The sequence below is a fragment of the Mus caroli genome, chromosome 14 (assembly GCF_900094665.2).
Source record: "Mus caroli chromosome 14, CAROLI_EIJ_v1.1, whole genome shotgun sequence".
In the NCBI taxonomy this organism is placed as follows: Eukaryota; Metazoa; Chordata; class Mammalia; order Rodentia; family Muridae; genus Mus; species Mus caroli.
Genome location: NC_034583.1, coordinates 37,014,646 through 37,033,868, shown reverse-complemented (window position 1 = coordinate 37,033,868; position 19,223 = coordinate 37,014,646). Strand labels below are relative to the sequence as shown.

The window sequence follows — 19,223 nt, the reverse complement described above, 5'->3', positions numbered from 1 at the left end:
CAGTTCTGAGTATTTCATGTGCATTGGTGTTCTGTCTGTGTGAGGACCTGGGTGGAGCTGTACACAGTCAGTTCTGAGTATTTCATGTACATTGGTGTTCTGTCTGTGTGTATGTCTGTGTGAGGACCTGGGTGGAGCTGTACACAGACAGTTCTGAGCTACCTTGTGAGTACTGAGGATTAAACTCCAGTCTTCTGGAAGAGCAGCCAGTGCATTTAACCACTGAGCCATCTCTCCAGCTCCTGAGTGCTGGAGATCTTAAATATGACATTAAGAGAACATTTGTTTATGAAACCACAGTTTTATCATATCAATAGGTACCTCTTTAGGTATGCCATGAAATAGATTTATGTTATGTGTCTACACTAAGCACCAGCCTTTGAAGTTTAAAGGTGATGGAGTCTGCCACCTGTAAAGTCTGTCTCAGCTGCCTAGCACACATGACGCTGAAGTTTCACAGGCTTCTTTCATCTCTGTCTCTGCAGCAAAAGAACTTTTCAGGGAAGCAGGAAAGCAGCTGAGAGGCTCTGTCATTACAGGGATTTATTCTGAAGATGATGTTTGGATACTGTAAGTGTGTTGTTCTTCTCATTCCGGGGCACGTGAAATGATGCAGTGTAATGTGCAGCTTGTCTCTCCACAGCTGATCCCGAGATGGAGCAGAACCGCAAGTTACTTTTCAGTCAACTCGCAAGGTGACAGGTGTCTGGGATGTCTGCCATTTTCCCTCCCCTCCCACTCCCATGTGTACCCGTCCACCCCAGTGCTCTGCAGTTTTAATTCTCTTCCATGGAGCGGTCTGAGAAGTGCCATGCCGCTACATTCTTTGCATACTCCTTCTGAAGTGACCTCAGGAGCGACCCTGGACTCGCTCATTTCGAAGGCACCCACAGAAGATCATACTCACCTTTGCCCCTTTGTCAGCCTTAGTCTTGGGATCCTGTGGCTTGTGCTCTAGGCTTTAGGTTTTCCCTGGGGTTTTTATAGTGTTGAGAATTTTACTTCTTGAATCTTGTTTTTATTTGCCACAGGGATATATATATATAAAAACTTCCGTTGTTCTGCCTATGGAGGATGGGATTGCTGTATGTTACCAGTATACTTTAGTTGCTATAGAATAAAGGAGTGGACTACACATTTGGAAATTTTTATCAACACAGTCACATTCACCATGAACAGTTCGTGTGTGTGTGTATAGATTTACAGGAGAGATATTTTTTTGGGGGGGTTGCTACAACCCCCTTTTGCTCACAGATATCTGCAGGGCATTTTGTGCGCTCTTTAGCCTCTATAGCTCCCTAACAAAAGACACAGAAACCTGGTATTTTTATTAAGCTGCAAGCCAAGCCCGGCAGGTTCTGAGCTATGCTAACGTGTATTCCAACCACAGACCCTGTGTTACTTGGTATTGAGTCTTGCACTGTTCCATGGGCATCCCCAGGCGAGCTTCTCAGGTTACATACTCAGGGTCCTTCCTATGGTCCACCCTGCCGCTGCCTCCTTTCTTTGTCCTTTCTCCCTGTGCTCCCTACCTGAGACCCCCTACTAATCCCAAATTCCACCTTCCTCTCTCCTCTGTCCTAGTCTAGGCACTGGCTTTTTATTTACCCATCAGAGATTACTGAGGAGCATTCTTTACAGCATATTGGTCAGTACAGTGCCCATGTCTGGACTGTAACCCGATCTTGGGGTACAGAACTCAGCATCTGAGTACACAGTGGTGCACGAGAACAGCCCCAGAAGTTATTATGCACCAGTAGTTTGTGCTTTGGATTTTCTGGCTACAATGTTATTAATTCTTTTGTTTTGAACTCAATGTTTTTCATTTTGAACACTTTTTAAAAAAAGATTTATTTATTTATTATATGTAAGTACACTATAGCTGTTTTCAGACACACCAGAAGAGAGCATCCAATCTCATTCTAGGTGGTTGTGAGCCACTGTATGGTTGCTGGGATTTGAACTCAGGATCCCCAGAAGAGCAGTCAGTGCTCTTAACCACTGAGTCAACTCTCTAGCCCCCTGAACACTTCTTTTTTTTTTTTAAAAGATTTATTTATTATATATAAGTACACTGTAGCTGTCTTCAGACACTCCAGAAGAGGGCGCCAGATCTCGTTACGGATGGTTGTGAGCCACCATGTGGTTGCTGGGATTTGAACTCTGGACCTTCAGAAAAGCAGTCGGGTGCTCTTACCCACTGAGCCATCTCACCAGCCCCCCCTGAACACTTGTTTTTTTTTTTTTTTTTTCGAGACAGGGTTTCTCCGTGTAGCCCTGGCTGTCCTGGCACTCACTTTGTAGACCAGGCTGGCCTCGAACTCAGAAATCCGCCTGCCTCTGCCTCCCGAGTGCTGGGATTAAAGGCGTGCGCCACCACGCCCGGCTCCCTGAACACTTCTTAATGGGGAACATTTAGATCATTTTATGAAGTTAGTCTATTTTTAGAAGGTATCATTAAACCAGAAAATAGGTGAGCCACCTATCTGATAATATAATCACCTACTATTTTCTGCTGCTAATTTGCACTTAAGATGTAAAGGGCTGGGCTAATACTGTTTTCAGAGTGTTTGGTTTATAAGCGGCTAGTTCACTAACTTGCTACCTCCTCTGGGTATCTGAAGCTTGGGCTCTTTACCAGTCTTTATTGTATCTGTACTTCATTCTGGCATAAGTTAAGTTCTTCTACACACCATATACCTTTAAGTGACAATTCACACAAAGCATTTTTCACTTGATTTAGAGGATTTGGGTTATATCAGACTTAGTAACAAAAGTGGATTGTTTACACACTATCTAGAGTACCTCACTGGAGTTCAGCGTGTATCAGTTTTTGCTCTCTGAGCCCCATTCAGCTGTAAGACAGGCTGACGAAGACTGCTTTTAGAAGTGCTCTGATGAATAAATGAATATAGATAAGGCATTAACTATAGTACCTAGCAGATTTTAGGCCTGCCATTGGTTCTCTGCCTTACTCAGGTCTGTGATGAGCAGTCCGGGTGGGCCAGTGTGTCCCAGGTCCTATGTAGACACTTCCTTGAGGGCAAGTTGTAAAGAAAACGTCTTTAGATTATTGTCATGTTATCTCAGCTTGTTATACTCCTGAGCTTTCTCAGGTGACCTCACATCAAAGTGCATGGAAATTGAGAGAAATTTCTCCTTAGCACCAGGGCTTTTACCATGTTTATACTTTGTTGTTGTTTGAGGCAGTGCCTCAGTGTATAGCTTGGGTTGGCCTTGAACTCACAGCCACCTTTTCTCACCTCTCGTAATGGGGATTGCAGTGGATACCATCTCACTAGATAGCAGTGAGGCTTCCTTCTCTTGCCTCCCACTTGGAGGTGCTGCTGTGATTGTTCATCTTTTTGGTGACTTGATGTATCTTGGTTATAAATTTTAATAGTATATTTCTTCATAGGTCAAATAAATATGCTACAACTCTCCCAGCCCTGCTACTGGCCAGGCCTAAAGAAGGTAGAATAGAGAGTGTCCCACTAGACACCACCCTGGTACAAGACATGGCTCAGATACTAGCAAATGCACTACTGGAAGCATTTGTGAGTATATTGTATATAATAAAGAGGTTATTTGAAATAAAATTCTGATTGATCAGTGGTAATATCACATGATTAGCACATAAGTTTTCAGCTTTCAGAAGTTCTGGGGTGTCATGTTTTTTTTTTTTTTTTTTTTTTTTTTTTTTTTTTTTTTTTTTTTTTTTTTTTTTTTTTTTTTTTGGTTTTCCGAGACAGGGTTTCTCTGTGTAGCCCTGGCTGTCCTGGAACTCACTTTGTAGACCAGGCTGGCCTCGAACTCAGAAATCCGCCTGCCTCTGCCTCCCGAGTGCTGGGATTAAAGGCGTGCGCCACCACGCCCGGCTCCAGGGTGTCATGTTTTATGGCTGAATACTTGCTTGATTCTTTTGTTTATTTTATACACGCAACTTTTCTAGTGTGCTGGTAAAACTTCACTGGCTTCCTGGGGCCAAAGTGTCCAGTGTCTAGTAAACATTGTTATAATAAAGATGGTCTAGAAGGTCAGACATCCTGGTTGTAAATTCTTCCGAGTCCTCACTGGCTCTGTAGATGTCCATGTGTATGGTGCAGAATCTGCTGGGAGTAAGTGTCCGAAGAGTGCCACTTAGTAGAGAGTGTCTGGCCTGTAGCAAACATTCAGCAAGTGTTAGCTATTGCTATAATTTATACAGTTTTAAAATGCCACCATCTGACCCATTTTCTAATGCCCTTTAGTGGCGTCACAAGCACACGAGGTGTAACCTAGGTTATTTGATTTCAGTAGCTACAATACACTTGTATTTCTGAAGTTATGATGGGGTATTATTATCAGCTATAAATATTGACTGAATGATCTCCTTTCTCGTTTCTTGTCACAGTGACCTACATGCTAATACATGGGTAGGCTACATTAAAGATTACATAAAGGGTAGACTTTAAAATAAGTTTCTGTGTTACCTTGAGTCTGTCCCCCCAACCCTCCTGCTAAGTTAACAGGTCATAACTAATCAAATAACTGAGTTAATATTTTTCAGCATGTGGTTTTCTAAATCATTGTTCTAGTAATTTTTATGAGACATATTGTTAGAGAAGTGCTACCTTAACATATACATAATAGAGTAAATTATATATATTTTTTTCAAATAATACAAGAGTAATAGAGAAGGAATTTGGACTCAGCTGTAACTTCTCCAGGTTTAAACTTGAGAATATATTTCTCCAAAATCTAAAAACAATTATCAGTCTCTTCTTACTTTATTACTTTTTTTTTATACTTCAGTTGTTACCCCCTTCCCAGTCTGCCTCCTACAGTTAGTTCCTCAGCCCATTCCTACTCCCCTGTCTCTTCTTTTTATTAAGTATATTTTCATGAAGGAAACTATATTGATGCTTATTTATAATATCTGCTCAGTAATCATTTGTGTTAATGCTCTGTGCTAACTAGTTTCCCCTTGGTGGATATTTGTTATCTTTCAGACAGCTTGGTCTTTCTCTCTTGGCTGATATGGAAAAGGAGACTGGCCATCACTGACCTTTACCGTCCCAAATTCCTATTCTATTTAGTCATCCTCCTGAAAACAGGCCAGTCTGTCCAGGTCACTAGTCTGATAGAAAATCTGCGGTTCCCAGGAGTTAGAACCCTGGCTGGCTGGATCGTTCCTGTCTGGCCTTGCAGTTACACTTGCCTCTTGCTTTCCCTACGCTGTCACCCGTCAGCTCGCTGATGCCCCACATGTAGCTGTAACAGCTCTCTGTCTGTTATGATGATAGCTCTCAGTGTCTGTAGCTCTGCTGGAGTACAAACCCAGCCTGTCAGGACCTTACTCTTTACACAGGGTCTTTCTACAGTATCAGAGCGACACTTCCTCACACCATGAGTGTCTTTTTGATAGGTTGGCTTCCTTAGCTGTTGAACATGAGCAGTGTTCAGGGATCACAGCAGTTTGCACACCTCTCTCTTCCAATGAGTGAATTCCTTGAGGGCAGGAAGTTTCCTACACTTCAGGCTTCTTATTCTTGGTACATGAGATGAGCAGAAGTCACCTTCATCTCATGTCTCTACGGCTCTGAGAGATGTGTCATCATTTAGGAGAGGATGCCATCCATGTCAGAGATAGGCACCAGGTAGAACTGCTGAAGGCCAGCCTCGGGCATTTGAAGAAGCAGATGTAAGATTTAATTTGTGCAGTAGGAAATCTAAGATGATTATTGTGAGAATGAAGAAAAGAAGTAGAAGAAAGAGTGATTGGCAAAGGGAAGGAAAAGGTATATGCCAGCTTGTGTAAAGGTTGTTGGCATGGTTTTAAAAAGTCAAGTTGTTGGTAAGGGTTTCTAGTGACCCAGTGAAATCAGCTGGTAGGTAGTAAGCCTGCATTCTCCTTCTCCACAGAGCCTCTGGGAACATTTCTCATCTGAAATGAGATGATGTTTCTAGCTCACAGTGCCTCCAGAGGGCACTGTACTACTGCGGGACACCCTTGTAAAGCAGTAACAAGAAGGTGGTAGAAAATTAGATCTCTTACTCCTGACTAAATTCTTTTCAGCTGCTTTAAACCCAGAAGAGGTAAAAATTGGCGTTTGGGCTTGTTTAGCACATTTAATTGTTTTAAACATCCAAAAGATACATGTGTTTGGAAAAAGCGAGCTAATCATGGAGAGGGGATAAAGGTTATAATTTCAGTTTCGCTTATGTTTAACTTCTAGTAAATTAAAAAAACAAAACAAAACAAAAACCATACTAGATGGAACAATGAAAGAGTGTTGTCTGTCATGGGTGTACTAGCTAATCTGGGTCCAGAGCTCAGCATGAGTTATTGTAGAGATACCAGCCTTTGTGTTCTTAAAGTCTGTTAGCAATTTTATTTTGACTATAACTCATTACGGTGATATAGGATTGAATAAGAATTTTTAAAGATTTACTTACTGTGGTCAAATCTCTGAAAAAAATGTGTGAATTCCATTTTATAAACTAAAATTGCATGAGTGATTTGAGTATCATTTCTGATTTATGCTGCATCTTGCCCGTGTTTTTGTTCGAGGAATTTTGATGTTTTTTTTTTTTTGTTTGTTTGTTTTTGTTTTTGTTTTTGTTTTTTTAAAACAGCCAGAAATCACTGTGGAAAATCTTCCCACATATTTAAGATTTCAGAGACCACTACTTCTCTTGTTTAGTGATGGCAGCATAAACCCTCAGTACAGGAACACGATCCTGGCACTGGTGAGACAGAAGCAGCTGGATTCGTTTACCCCTTGCTGGTTAAATCTGTAAGTCTATGTTGTATGGTCTTGTTTTGCTCTAAGAGGAAGGCTGGGGGAAGTCTGTGTTGTGGTGTCTGCCTAAAATCACAGCATCATAAGTTCAAGGCTACATGAAATTCTTTTTTTTATATTGCTAACTCATAAGGTTTTAATATGTTTTTGTATAATTGCTCACATATTGTAAAGAATTGCATTGTAATATAAATTTATATTGATGTATCTGTATAATCATTTTCTGCTTTTTAATAGGTACCATTTTTTTTTGTGTGTGTCAAGGAAATTTTCTGAGACAATTTGGGGTCCTGTCGTCTAGTAAATGAAATTCTATAGCCTTCGAGTTAACATGCAACTAAATACACCATCATGATATTTTTATAACTAGTTTCCTCAGACAAGCTCAAAGATGATCTTGTTTAGACCTGTTACTGTAAAGTAACTGTAGGTAGTATTTTCTGATTTTAAAAAGTAGTAGATGTCCTCTGAAAACAGTGTCAAATAGGAAAGTAAGCGTTGAGATATTTACAGACTTCAGTCTGTTTGTGTGGTGACAGTCAGCCAATAGCAGTGGAGAGGCATTCACGAAGCGCATCCCTCTGTGGCAGTTTCTGGCGTGTTCTCTAGATGCATCACTGGTGCTTCTTTAAACGTGAGCACGGTTTGCATGTGCATCCATGACCCTTCTTCAGACTCACAGATAAAAGCTGTGCTTTTTACAACTTAATTGAAAAGCAAGAACAATGTGGCAGTATACACCATTTTTGCCTTACTGACATTACATCTCACTCTTGAGGGAAAGTTTACCTCAGTAACTTCCACTGTAGGTTTTTAAGTAGTGTTTTCCATACCGTGAGGTGTGCTGCATCAGGAAGGGAGGCTTCTTTTATGTGTAGCTCCTTGTAGGACTGTAGTTCCGGTTCTAGAGCTTCAGTGTGGCATTAACATTCTTCCTTTCCCAAGGAAAGGGACAATCTTAGGGGAGAGGAATGTCTGTAACAGGAAGCATCCAGTTAGACTTGCAGAACACACCAGTTTGGAGCTGACAGGTGAGGAGGCACTAAGGGAAACCGATTGTCATGCAAAGTCACTGGCTGCCTTCTGTTCCTCATCATAGACTGCCCCAGACCACAAAGACACTTTAGAAGCATTTGATTGCTAATGTAATTGTAGATCTCTTGTTTTGGTGAAGTCTCTTCATAAGCCTTCTGGCAGGCTAATAATTGAAGCACATTACTCTGTAAGTGACTATTTTCTTTTTTGTTGTCATAGAAGGAATGATTAGGGTACTCAGCCATCCTTTCTTGCAGGAAGAACACTCCAGTGGGGAGGGGCATCTTGAAGGCATATTTTGGCCGTCTGCCACCACTTCCTCAGCTGCTGTTGGTGAATCTGCATTCGGGTGGCCAAGTGTATGCATTTCCTTCATCCCAGTCTGTGACGGAACAAAGCCTTGTGTTGTGGCTGAAACATTTACAAGCGGGACTAGAAAATCCCATCAGTAAGTTGTCTCTTTCCTTCAGGACATATAGTGCTGTATTTTGTAGCTTGCGTTTTAAATGTTAATCATAGCTAATAAAGATGAACAGTCTAGACTCCTCAGGTTTGGGATGGAGACACTGCCTCACCTTCTCAGGCCTCTGTTTTCAGTACTGATGTGCTCTTAGTCCATGTTGCTGTGCACATTGCCAGTGTCTTCAGCCATGTGAGTCTTGTAATCACTAGTTTAAAACCCGCCACTTTGGGAACAGTGACTGGCCAAAGTGAGAAGCTGTTGTGCTTTCTTCGTACACAAATTTTCCCGTCCCGGCTTGTCTTTAAAAGCTTACTTCATACTCTTATTTTTTAAAAACTATTTAAAATAGGCCAACTAAACTTTTTAGTAGACTTTTTGGTTAGGTAATTTATCTGATATATTATCAACTTGAATCAGTCTTTCTCTTCTAATGACCAGTATTTTATTATTTAAGGTATTTCATATTATATATTTTGATCATACTTTTTTCTTCAACTCCTCCAAGATCCTTCCAACTCTCTACCCACCTAACGTCATATTATTTCTCTCTCTCTTTAAAAAAAAAAAGACAACCCAACAAATGAACTAACAAACAATAATAACAACAAAATGGAAAAATAAAACCCAGTAAGACAATAAATACTAAAACATAACATGTAAAAAAAGAAAACAAACAATAAAAAGCCCCCAAAATTACCCATGGAGTCCATTTTGTTTTGAACTACTACTTCTGCACTGCTGTGTCATATGGTTGGTAAACCCAGTGACGCTACACTGGAGAAGACAGATTACCACAGACACTGTCAGTTGCAAATAGCTTTTTGATTATGGCTGGCACCGTGTGCCCAAGTCTTCTCTGTGCTGGAATTTTGTCGGCTTGAACTCATGCAGGCCTCTGCATGCTGTCAGTCTCTAAGTTCATATGTGCATCAGTCCTGCTGTGTCTGGAAGACGCTGTTTCCTTGGACTTACCAGTTGTCTCCTCTGGCTCTTACATCTTTCTGCCTCCTCCTCTTTGTAGACCAGTGAGCATCAGGGGAGGAGTTTAGTAGTTAAATCCCATTTAGGGACAAGTTCTCCAAACTCTTGTCATTCTCTGCAGAGCGTGACCAGTGTTTTAAAATAATGTGAGGATTCACTGCATGACACTCATCTAAAAGAATTACCTAATCACTGTGTATTTATAGTTCAGTTGACTCCATAGCACTTTAAAATTATTACATGTCTATAATTAACTTTAAAAATGGAGTTGTTTTCATAAAGTGTGTGGAAAAAGATACTGACCTAGAAACAGAAAATGCTTCAAGATTAAGGCATTACTAGTATGAGTAACAATGTTAAATATATTCCAAAATACTTTTTTCTGGAATGATTTGTAGAAATAGTTACTTTTCAGAGCCAGGGGGATGCTCACTTGGTAAAGTTCTTGCTGTGCAAGAAGGAAGGCCTGAGTGTGATCTTCAGCAGTCACATTCAAAAACAACAACAGCAGCAACAACAACACCCAAAAAGGCAGGTGTGGTAGTACACTGCTGCGTTTTATAAAAAGATATGGGAGTTGCTGTAAAGTGTGGGGGAGGAGTACCTCTGTGGACCCCTGCTGAGGCACCCCTTTCCCCTGAGGGACCAGCTATATGACAGTATGGTATAAAATAGAGTTGATTCAGGCCATGGGGAGGGGAGTTGAGGGCATAGAGACAGAGAAAGGCAGAGAGAGAGAGGAGAGGAGAGGGAGGCCATGAGCATATGGAGAGAGTGGTAGGAGGAAGGGGACTGAGCAGGAGCAAGAAAGCAAGAGAGAGAGGAGGGGGCAAGCAGCCACTTTGATAATGAGTTAGGCACACCTGGCTGTTGCCAGGTAACTGTGGGGTGGAGCCTGGACAAAATGCCACCAGTACTCACTTGTAATGCATTGCTGAGATGGCAGAGGGGAGCAGAGCTGTGGAGCTAGCTCGGTTAGTGAGCTCCAATATGAGACCTTGATCAAAAGTAACTGAGGAAGACACCATGCTTTACTTCTGGCCTGGCCTCCATGTGCACACACACACACACACACACACGTCTTAATTAGGGTTTCTTTTGCTTTGATAAATACAATGATCACACAACATGGGAAGAAAAGGGTTTCTCTCGCACTTACACATCATAGGCCATCACTGAAAGAAGTCAGGACCGGAATCTGGAACCAGGGCTGATGCCAAGGCTATGGAGAAGTTGTTGGGGAGCAGGGGGAGGGGATAGGGGATTTTCAGAGGGGAAACTAGGAAAAGGGATAACATTTGAAATGCAAATAAAGAAAATATCTAATTAAAAAAGAAAGAAAGAAAGAAAATGCCCTACAGATCTGCTTATAGCCTGATCTGCTTATAGCCTGATCTTCTGGAGGCATTTTCTTAATTGAGGTTCCCTCCTCTGGGATGACTTTAACCTGTGTTAAGTTAATGTAAGACTTGCCAGAACACAAGTGCACACACATTAAAACAAAAGTTTAACATGTGATGGCACACACCTTTAATCCCAGCACTTGGGAAGTAGAGGCAGGTAGATCTCTGCGAGCTTGAGGTCAGCCTGGTTTACACATGAGTTCCAGACCAGCCAAAGTTACACAATGAGACCTCTGTCTAAACAAACAAACAAACACAAACACAGATATTTTGTAGGAGGACAAGACTACAGAGGGTGAAATCTAATTTTAAGGGTTTACAGTTTTAAGGGCAGTCTACTGAATGAATGTGACAGGTATGTATGATTTATTATTTGTGTGTGTGTGTGTGTGAATATGAGTGCATGCATATGCACTGTGCATTTAGTAACCCTCAGAAAGCAGAAGAGGGCTTGAGTTCCCTGGAACATGAGTTACCAGCAGTTGTAAGCCACCCATTATGGGCATCAAAAAATTGAAACCAAGAGTAGCAAGTGCTCTTAACCATTGATCCATCTCTTCTACCCACAAATGACTATAAGTGACTGCTTTCTTCTACTCAATCTTGTAAGTTACTTTTTCTTCATGAAAAACATTTTTTTTTTTTAATTTTTGGAGATAGGATTTTCTTGTGTAGTCCTGGCCGTCCTGGAACTTGATCTATAAACCAGGCTGGCCTCAAATGCTGTGAAGTGTCCCTGTGGGGAGTGACACTATTAGGATGTGTGGCCTTGTTGGAGTAGGTGTAACCTTGCTGGGGGAAGTGTTGTGGGGGCGAGCTTTGAGGTCTCCTATGCTCAAGCTTTGCCCAGTTTGGCACATAGTCTCCTCCTGCCTTCAGATCCAGATGTAGAACTCTCTGCTCTTTCTCCAGCCCCATGTCTGCCTTCACTCTGCCATGTTTCCTACCATGATGATAATGGACTGAACCTCTAACTGTAAGCCAGCCCAGATTAAACGTTTTTCTTTCTAAGAGTTGCCGTGGTCATGTTGTCTCTTCACAGCATTAGAACCTTAACTAAGTTTGAGGACAGTTTGTTCTACAGAGTGAGTTCCAGGACATTACATAGAAAAACCCTGTGTCAAAAAAATCATAAAACAGCCTTGTCAGCCATCAATGGTAGAAGAGGCCTTTGGTCCCATGAAGGCTTGATGCCCTAGTGTAGGGGAATGCGAGGGTGGGGAGGTGGGAGTGAGTGAGTGAGTGGGTGGGGACACACCCTTATAGAAGCGGGGGTGGGGGGAGGGGGTGGAGGTTTCTGGGGGTGGAAATCAGAAACTGTGATAACATTCTAAATGTAAGTAAATAATATATCCAATAAAAATGACTAAGCATAAAAATGTGACAGAGTATTCAAACACTTGAGTCTTTGGGAGCTATACCTATTCAAGCCACCACAGGAAGGGAGCAAAAAACTTGATATTTTAACTTATACCTGCCTATCTGTAAGCTTATTCCACATATTACTGTTTGTTGTTTTTTAATCCCCCAAAAGGGTTAGCTGGCAGTGAGATTATTTATTTATTTATTTATCTATTGTTCCTATTAACATTTAATCACTGTATAAAAATAAGTAGAGCATGAATGTAAATATGAAAATAGATGCTGGAGAGAGGCTTTAGTGCTTCTTGTTGTAAAAGCAAGAGATCTGAGTTCAGATCCCCTCTACTTGCAGAAAAGGTAACCCCAGTGCTGAGGGATGGAGACAGGCAGATGCTAGGAGCTTGCTGGCTAGCCAAAGTAGTAAGTCAGCTTCATCGTCAGTGAGAGAGGCTCTCACTCAAAAAGTAAGACAGCGAGCAATAAATAGGCTTCTCTCCTGGCCTCTGCATGCATGTGGGAAAATGTGCAGATGGCCTCCTTACGTCAGCACAAATGCAAATGGTTTTAGTATGCAAAGGGTTTAATGAGCAGACAACTGATAAGGACCTCCTCTGAATATGTATTTCAAAATAAAATACTTCCTAGCTATATTCATACGGTGATTTCATCTCTGTTAATCACTAAACTCTTGGTTGTCTCTTTTTTTCCAGCCGTCTTGTCCGCCCAGGAATGGAAACCTCCTCTTCCTGCCTTTGACTTTCTGAGTATGATGGATGCTCCTGCATCTCAAGGTCCCACGAAGAAAGTTCTGGAGCGTCAGAAAGCCGCCGAGGTGCAGGAGAGTGCTGAGCAGCAGCCTAGAGACAGATCAGCAACCAGGAGAGAGCCGGCCGAAATGCTGAGAATAAAGCGCTGGAACACTGCGAACTGGCCCAGAGACACACAGGAGCCTTTTCACCACGACAAGGAGTTATGAGCGGGCCTCATGGGATGGCCTCTCTGTGGCTCAGGAAACCCGAGAGAGATCAAGTCTGCAAAGGAACAGGACTAAATTATGCCATCTCTAGACAAGCGCCCTTGAATGGGATTGTGATACAAATGACATGTAAAATTTCTTAGTAGTTACTCTTAAAAACCATAAACTGAGCAGATAAACCCCAGACAGCTTAATTACTACAAAAATGTTGAGATTTACTTTTTAATGTGAAGTCTTCAAAACACAGTCCATTTCACACTTAATGCCATTCCTCACTAAGGAGATCCGTTTTTGAGGGCTTATTTGCCACAGGTGGTACATGACAGTTGTATAGGGCAGCTCACTATCAGACAAACACCAGTGTGCTTGACCTGGGTCTAGCCATCCTGTGCATTTGAATCAAATTGGGATGTAACTCCACTGAATCACCGTTGACTCTCTGGTTGAATCATAACTGGCATTTGTATTTATTTTCTTGTAGCCATATTAAAACCAGTACTTTCCAGGATATTTGGCAAGATGAAGAGACAGTTTTAATATTTTGATTTAGTGATACTACTGGCATCTACAGGACAGAGGTTGAGGTGCCCCTACACCCAACCACTCTACACCGAATAGATGGATCTTCCATCAAAGAATTGTCTTTCTTTTAATGTCATTAGTTACCAAGGTTGCATAATTAGCAACCTTGTAGTAGCCTGTAGCACAGTGGGATCTCTATATCTTCTGCCCAGTTACTGTGTTTGTAAATCTTTGGACATTAAAAATGAGTGGCTTTCATATCCTGACTATTAAAAGTCATTTTAAAAAAAGATTTATTCTTTTGCATTGTACATGTTTGAGTGTTTGACCTGTGTGCATGTAAATGTACTGCATGCATTCCTGGAGCTCACAGAGAACAGAAGAAGGCATTGGATGCCTGCGGACTGGAGTTGTGGATAGTGTAAGCTGCCACGTGGATGCTAGGAACCAAACTGGGATCCTCTGCAAGAGCCAGTGCTCTTATCTGATGAGCCATCTCTCCAGCCACAATTTTTATACTTTGAAGAAGCAATAAAAGTCTCTTCAAAAGGACTTACAATGTGTGTAAATCTGTGTGTGCACTTCTCTGAATATACATATCTGTACATTTTAAGTCTATAAGTGCAATTTTCTATATACATATTTGTGGATTATAAGGGAGTCTAAAGTGAGCCCTTATCTCTCTAAGTTAGAATGCTGAGTTTCAGATTAAATAGGAATTAAATATTATGTTACTGTCTCCTAGCAAAAAGAGGCTGCCTTAATCGAGTCATGTATGAAATCTACCCCTTTGGCTTGGGGAAAAGCAAATGGTCTTCTTGGGCTATAGGACTCACCCTTATAATGAGAATACGAATCATCCAACAGTTAATTCTTCCTCTGGAATCATAAGCTGTTGGGTTGACGTATTTGCAGTGGCTCTGGCTCTGACTCGCTTTTGCATTGTGCACTGTCCGAGGACTTTGTTGAGAGTTGGTGCTCTGCTGTATTTCTTGTTGTGGCTTATATTGTCCATTACATTCTTTGTTCATTACATGCATATGTGACTTGCATAGTACGCGAATTGTAGCTCACCAGGTTTTCCACCAGTGAAGATCAGGAGAGTTCAGGGAGAGCCTTGGCTAGGGGGTGGCTAAGTTCTTTAAGCCACAGCCCTGACAAGAATTCCTTGGCACAGAAGTAAACTCACAGAATAACCAAAGTTGCTCAAGATGAAACTGGAGCATGAGTGTGGAGAGGGACAAGGAAATCGAAAGCTGTGGATGACACTGTCACATGTTGTTTTCTGTCACGCCTCTTTAGGCCCTTTGCCACATCATCTCGCCTGCTTTTGAGATGCCCAAATGCTTTTCTCTCAGGTGGCTTATATGTTCTCGTGTGTACCCTGATCCCAGTAGGGACAAGCATTCTCTGTGATGGCCTGTGATCTCTAATTCCCTGGGAGTTAGTTGGACTCTTGCCTCACCATGTTCAGGCCAGTCCTGCTCAATCTGTAGCTTTCACCCCTTGTGAATGAAATGTTCAGTTCCTGAAACTCCTGGAGATTCTGCTTAGTCTTTTTTGCACGCCTGCCATTGTTCTGGCCTATCTATTGGGGGACATAAAACTAATGGCCTAGGAAGCCAGTGTCCTGTCAAGCACATTAGCATTACTGTATAATGCATTGTGCACTGTCCTGCTTTTAAAATCTTTTTTTTTATTAGATATTTTCTTTATTTGCATTTCAGATGTTATCCCCTTTCCTGCTTTCATCTCAGAAAACCCCCTATTCCATCTCCCCTCCCCCTGCTCACCAACCCATCCACTCCTGCTTCCTGGCCCTGGCATTCCCCTACACTGGGGCATTGAGCCTTCACAGGACCAAAAGCCTCTCCTCCCATTGATGACAGACAAGGCCATCCTCTGCTACATACGCAGCTGGAGCCATGGGTCCTCCATGTGTGCTCTCAGTGTCAGCCTTTAGTTATAAAAAGCAAGAACAGCTTGAGAATTGTCGTTCAGCCCAAGGTGCAGGAAGCTGAAAGGCTATTTTCATTTAAAATTACTTTATTCTTAATTTATGCAAATGTGTGTGAGCCTGTGTGAAAGTATGTGCACCATGGGGGAGAGCAGGAGGCTAAAAGAGGGGCATTCCAAAGAATGTTAAGCCTCTTCATAGAAAAAACACACGGTCTATTTCACCTTGGCAAGAATAGGAGGCTGGCACCAAAGCAAGAAGAAATGAGTTGGTATTTTTACCCTACCTGCAAATAAGTTAGTTTTGCCAGACAGTACTGGCAAGGGCTTTATTACTCTACCTAGTAAACACTGATCAGAGGACAGTTACCTGTGCAGTTTTCTTTACCCCCAGTTTCAAGCTGAGGCCAGAGCCCACCAATACAGAGTGAGATGCATTTCAAGGAAAACGCCTCAAATTTAGAGGAGCACTTCACAGTGACTGTTTTATTATAGCTTTATTATTACTGTATAATTAGCATTATACAGTAATGCTAATGTGCTTGACAGGACACTGGCTTCCTAGGCCATTAGTTTTATGTCCCCCAATAGATAGGCCAGAACAATGGCAGGCGTGCAAAAAAGACTAAGAGGATTAGGATAGAAACTGAAAACGTTAATTCTTTAAAGGACAGTGACAAGAATTTGGTGTAATCCCAATACTCTAGTACTCTAGTGGAGGGAAGAGAATAAGGAGAGGACAACCTCACCTACTTAGTGAGATCCTTTTAATAGGGGAGGTAGGATGAGGAGGGAGCTAAATGGTAAGGACCAGGATCTGGGTTCTCTCCCCAGCACCATCAATAACATAAATGAACATGTGCCAGGTATATAAAGGATATCAGTTGAGAAACTGTCCTGACGTGACACTTGGTCACATTCACTTGGACTCCTTCTATAGACAGGAAATTCTCATGAGAAAGACTGGGGCAGGAGATTCCCCCTCAGTGGTTTTTAAGCAGGAGTTGTTGACCGAATGCCTAGATTATGAGGGGGTGGGGGGACACTACCCTCTACAGACATTGTACAAAGCTGAAATCATTACTCACTGGGTGAGACCTGGCAAGGCTTTCTGCCCTGGTGACCCAGGCTTATCTAAGAGGCATAAAAACAAAACTCAACACTGTGAGAGGCAGGAAATCTCACAGGCCCAGTGTCTCAACCAACAGAGAGCCACCACTAACATCCCTTGCAGGAACTTCAAACGTTGTGATAGCACAGTGGCGGACGTGTAGAAGACAGAGATACAGAATGCCTGTGGCCTGTTGGTCCTCTCTAACAATGTGACATATACGTTTAGAACTGAAGGATAAGATGGTCAGGCACCTGATCAGGGAGACTGAGCATTCTACACAGAAGGAACAAGGCCTGGAAAACTTGAGCAAAGGTTGACTTAACCTGAAGAATGGAGTGGAGTCAGTGTGCCTCATGTCTCACGGCAGGGCAGGAAAGAAGGAAGACTGGACTGCTGGGAAGAGGCAAAAAATCATGCAGTATTTTGGGAGCATAGATGGCACGGCATTTGAACTCATTGTAACTGGGCCAAGAAACATGTAAAAATTACAAAGAGTGTTCTGATTGCTATTAAGGAATGGCCATAAGGGTGGCAAGAGGATGGAATTGGCGTGTGCTTTACCAGTTAAATCTGAATACCTAATTGCTACTTGGATGCATGTTTTGAGGGAAAGGATGAAATCCATGACCTGAGTTTCTGATATTAGTAACCACAAACTGGAGTGGTATAGAATACAGAAGATTGGGTAGGCCGAGAATCCCAAGTTCTGTTTTTTCTACATTAAGACTGAAGACCTACTTGATCACAATGGCAGATGTCAAATATTTGGTGGGATATGTGAATCTGGGGCATAGTGGAGAGCTATCTTTCAATGATCCAACAAATAATGAGTGTTTGTCGTCTGTTTGGAGCTGTTGGGTAGTGTAAATAGAACCAATCCTTTATGTTTAACACTCAGTACATGTTATATAGGAAATAAGTAAATTTACAGGTGACAACTGCTCTGAAGGAAGAGAAGACAAAGGGAGATGGAGATGATACAGGGGAGTGTCTTAAGTTTGGGATTCATTGCTGTGAAGGGACACCATGACCAAGGTAACTCTTATAAGGACAACATTTCATTGAGGCTGACTTACAGGTTTGGAGGTTCAGTCCATTATCATCAAGGAGGGAGCATAGCAGTGTCCAGGCAGGCATGGTGCAGGAGGAACTGTGAGTTCTACTTCTTCATCTAAAGGAAGCCAGGAGCAGACTGTCTTCCACATAGTTAGGAGGGCCTCAAAGCCCACCCTCACAGTGCCACACTTCTTCCAACAAGGCCACACCTTCTAATAGTGTCACTTCCCATGGGCCGATTGTATTCAAACCACCAACAAGTATTGTTTTGTTTTTTCGATTCTATGAATGCAACCTTTATTATTAATGTACCTTTCTTCCATAAACAAATCCCAACAGACCCCTGCCCCAACAAGGAAGTTGAAAAGTCAAAATTCCTGTGACATGCCATCCCTGCTTTGGTACCCAGAAGAGAGCTTGAGCCTCTTCAAGGCTTCCAATGCTTCAGGGAGTCCAGTGTCATTCTGAGAGCACTCCTTGGAGTCCTTCTGCCTGGCAGTCCTTCTTGTTGTACAGTAGTGACAGCACATTATCTAACCCTTGTAGCCCTTCAAAAACTGTCTGCACCGCATCTCTCTTTGATGCTGCTTGAAGAACCAGTAGCTGATGACTTCTTTGGGCAGTTTGAGTTCCTCAGCCAAGGCCTGCAGAATTGCCTCCTTAGGGAACCAGTCTGTCTCGAAGTGCTTTCTTAGCTTCTGGAACTGCTCATAGGTGAACGTAGAGATTATTCTATTCATGCAGGACAGATTCTAAATTGTCTTCATCTCCGTTTCTTCCATCATGGCGGCTGCTCACTTGAGATCCCTCCTTCAGTTTTCAAGAAGTATTGTTAAGGAGGACCTTACTGATAAAGTAAGTGGGGAGAATAAAAGCAGGCATGAGGCAATTAGTCTGTGGTGGTTTGAATGAGAATGCCTCAGATTGGCTTTAAATACTTGACTGCTTAGCCATCGCTGGGTAGTTTATGTGTAAAAGATTAGGTGTGGCCTTGTTGGAGGAAGTATATCACTGTGGGCAGGCTTTGAAGTTTCAAAAGTTCAGACTATGCCTAGTCTGCCTTGCTCTGTCTCTCTGTCAGTCTCTGTTTTTCTCTGTCTCTGTCTCCCTGTCTGTCTCTCCGTGTCTGTTTCTGTCTCTCTCTGTCACTCTCTCGTCTGTCTCTGACTGCTGCCTGTGGATCAGGATGCCAAGATCCTAGCTACTGCTACAGAGCCATGTCCATCCTCTTGTTATCATGATGCTCATGGTCTTACCCTCAAACTGTAAGCAAGCCCTAATTCAGTAGTTCTCAGCCTTTCTAATGCTTCAACTTTTTAAAACAGTTCTTCATGTTGTGGTGACCCCCAACCATAACATTATTTTGATGCTACTTCATAACTGTAATTTTGCTACTGTTATGAAGGATATCTGATATACAACTTCCAAAGGGTTGTGACCCACAGGTTGAGATCCGCTGCCCTAATTAAATGCTTTCTTTTCTAAGTTGCCTTGGTCATTGTGACTCTTTGCAGCAATAGAACAGTGACTAAGATGTGGTGTTACGGAAAACAAATTTAAGTGGTAAGTA

The 19,223-nt window shown here is 42.2% G+C and overlaps 1 protein-coding gene across 3 annotated transcripts in view; it reads left to right on the top strand.

Moving 5' to 3' along the window:
* The window catches only part of Txndc16 (thioredoxin domain containing 16), an 84,601-nt gene extending 70,566 nt beyond the window's left edge, over positions 1-14,035 (top strand). For 2 of the 3 annotated variants that reach the window (XM_029469057.1, XM_029469058.1), the window contains 5 exons: positions 486-570; positions 3,419-3,557; positions 6,619-6,779; positions 8,078-8,268; positions 12,740-14,035. In XM_029469057.1, coding sequence (XP_029324917.1) covers positions 486-570; positions 3,419-3,557; positions 6,619-6,779; positions 8,078-8,268; positions 12,740-13,005 — 842 coding nt within the window. In that variant the 3' untranslated portion in view covers positions 13,006-14,035. The remainder of the gene's footprint in view (positions 1-485; positions 571-3,418; positions 3,558-6,618; positions 6,780-8,077; positions 8,269-12,739) is intronic. The other variant, XM_021181560.2, reaches the window with a different exon arrangement.
* The last annotated feature ends 5,188 nt before the right edge of the window (positions 14,036-19,223 follow it).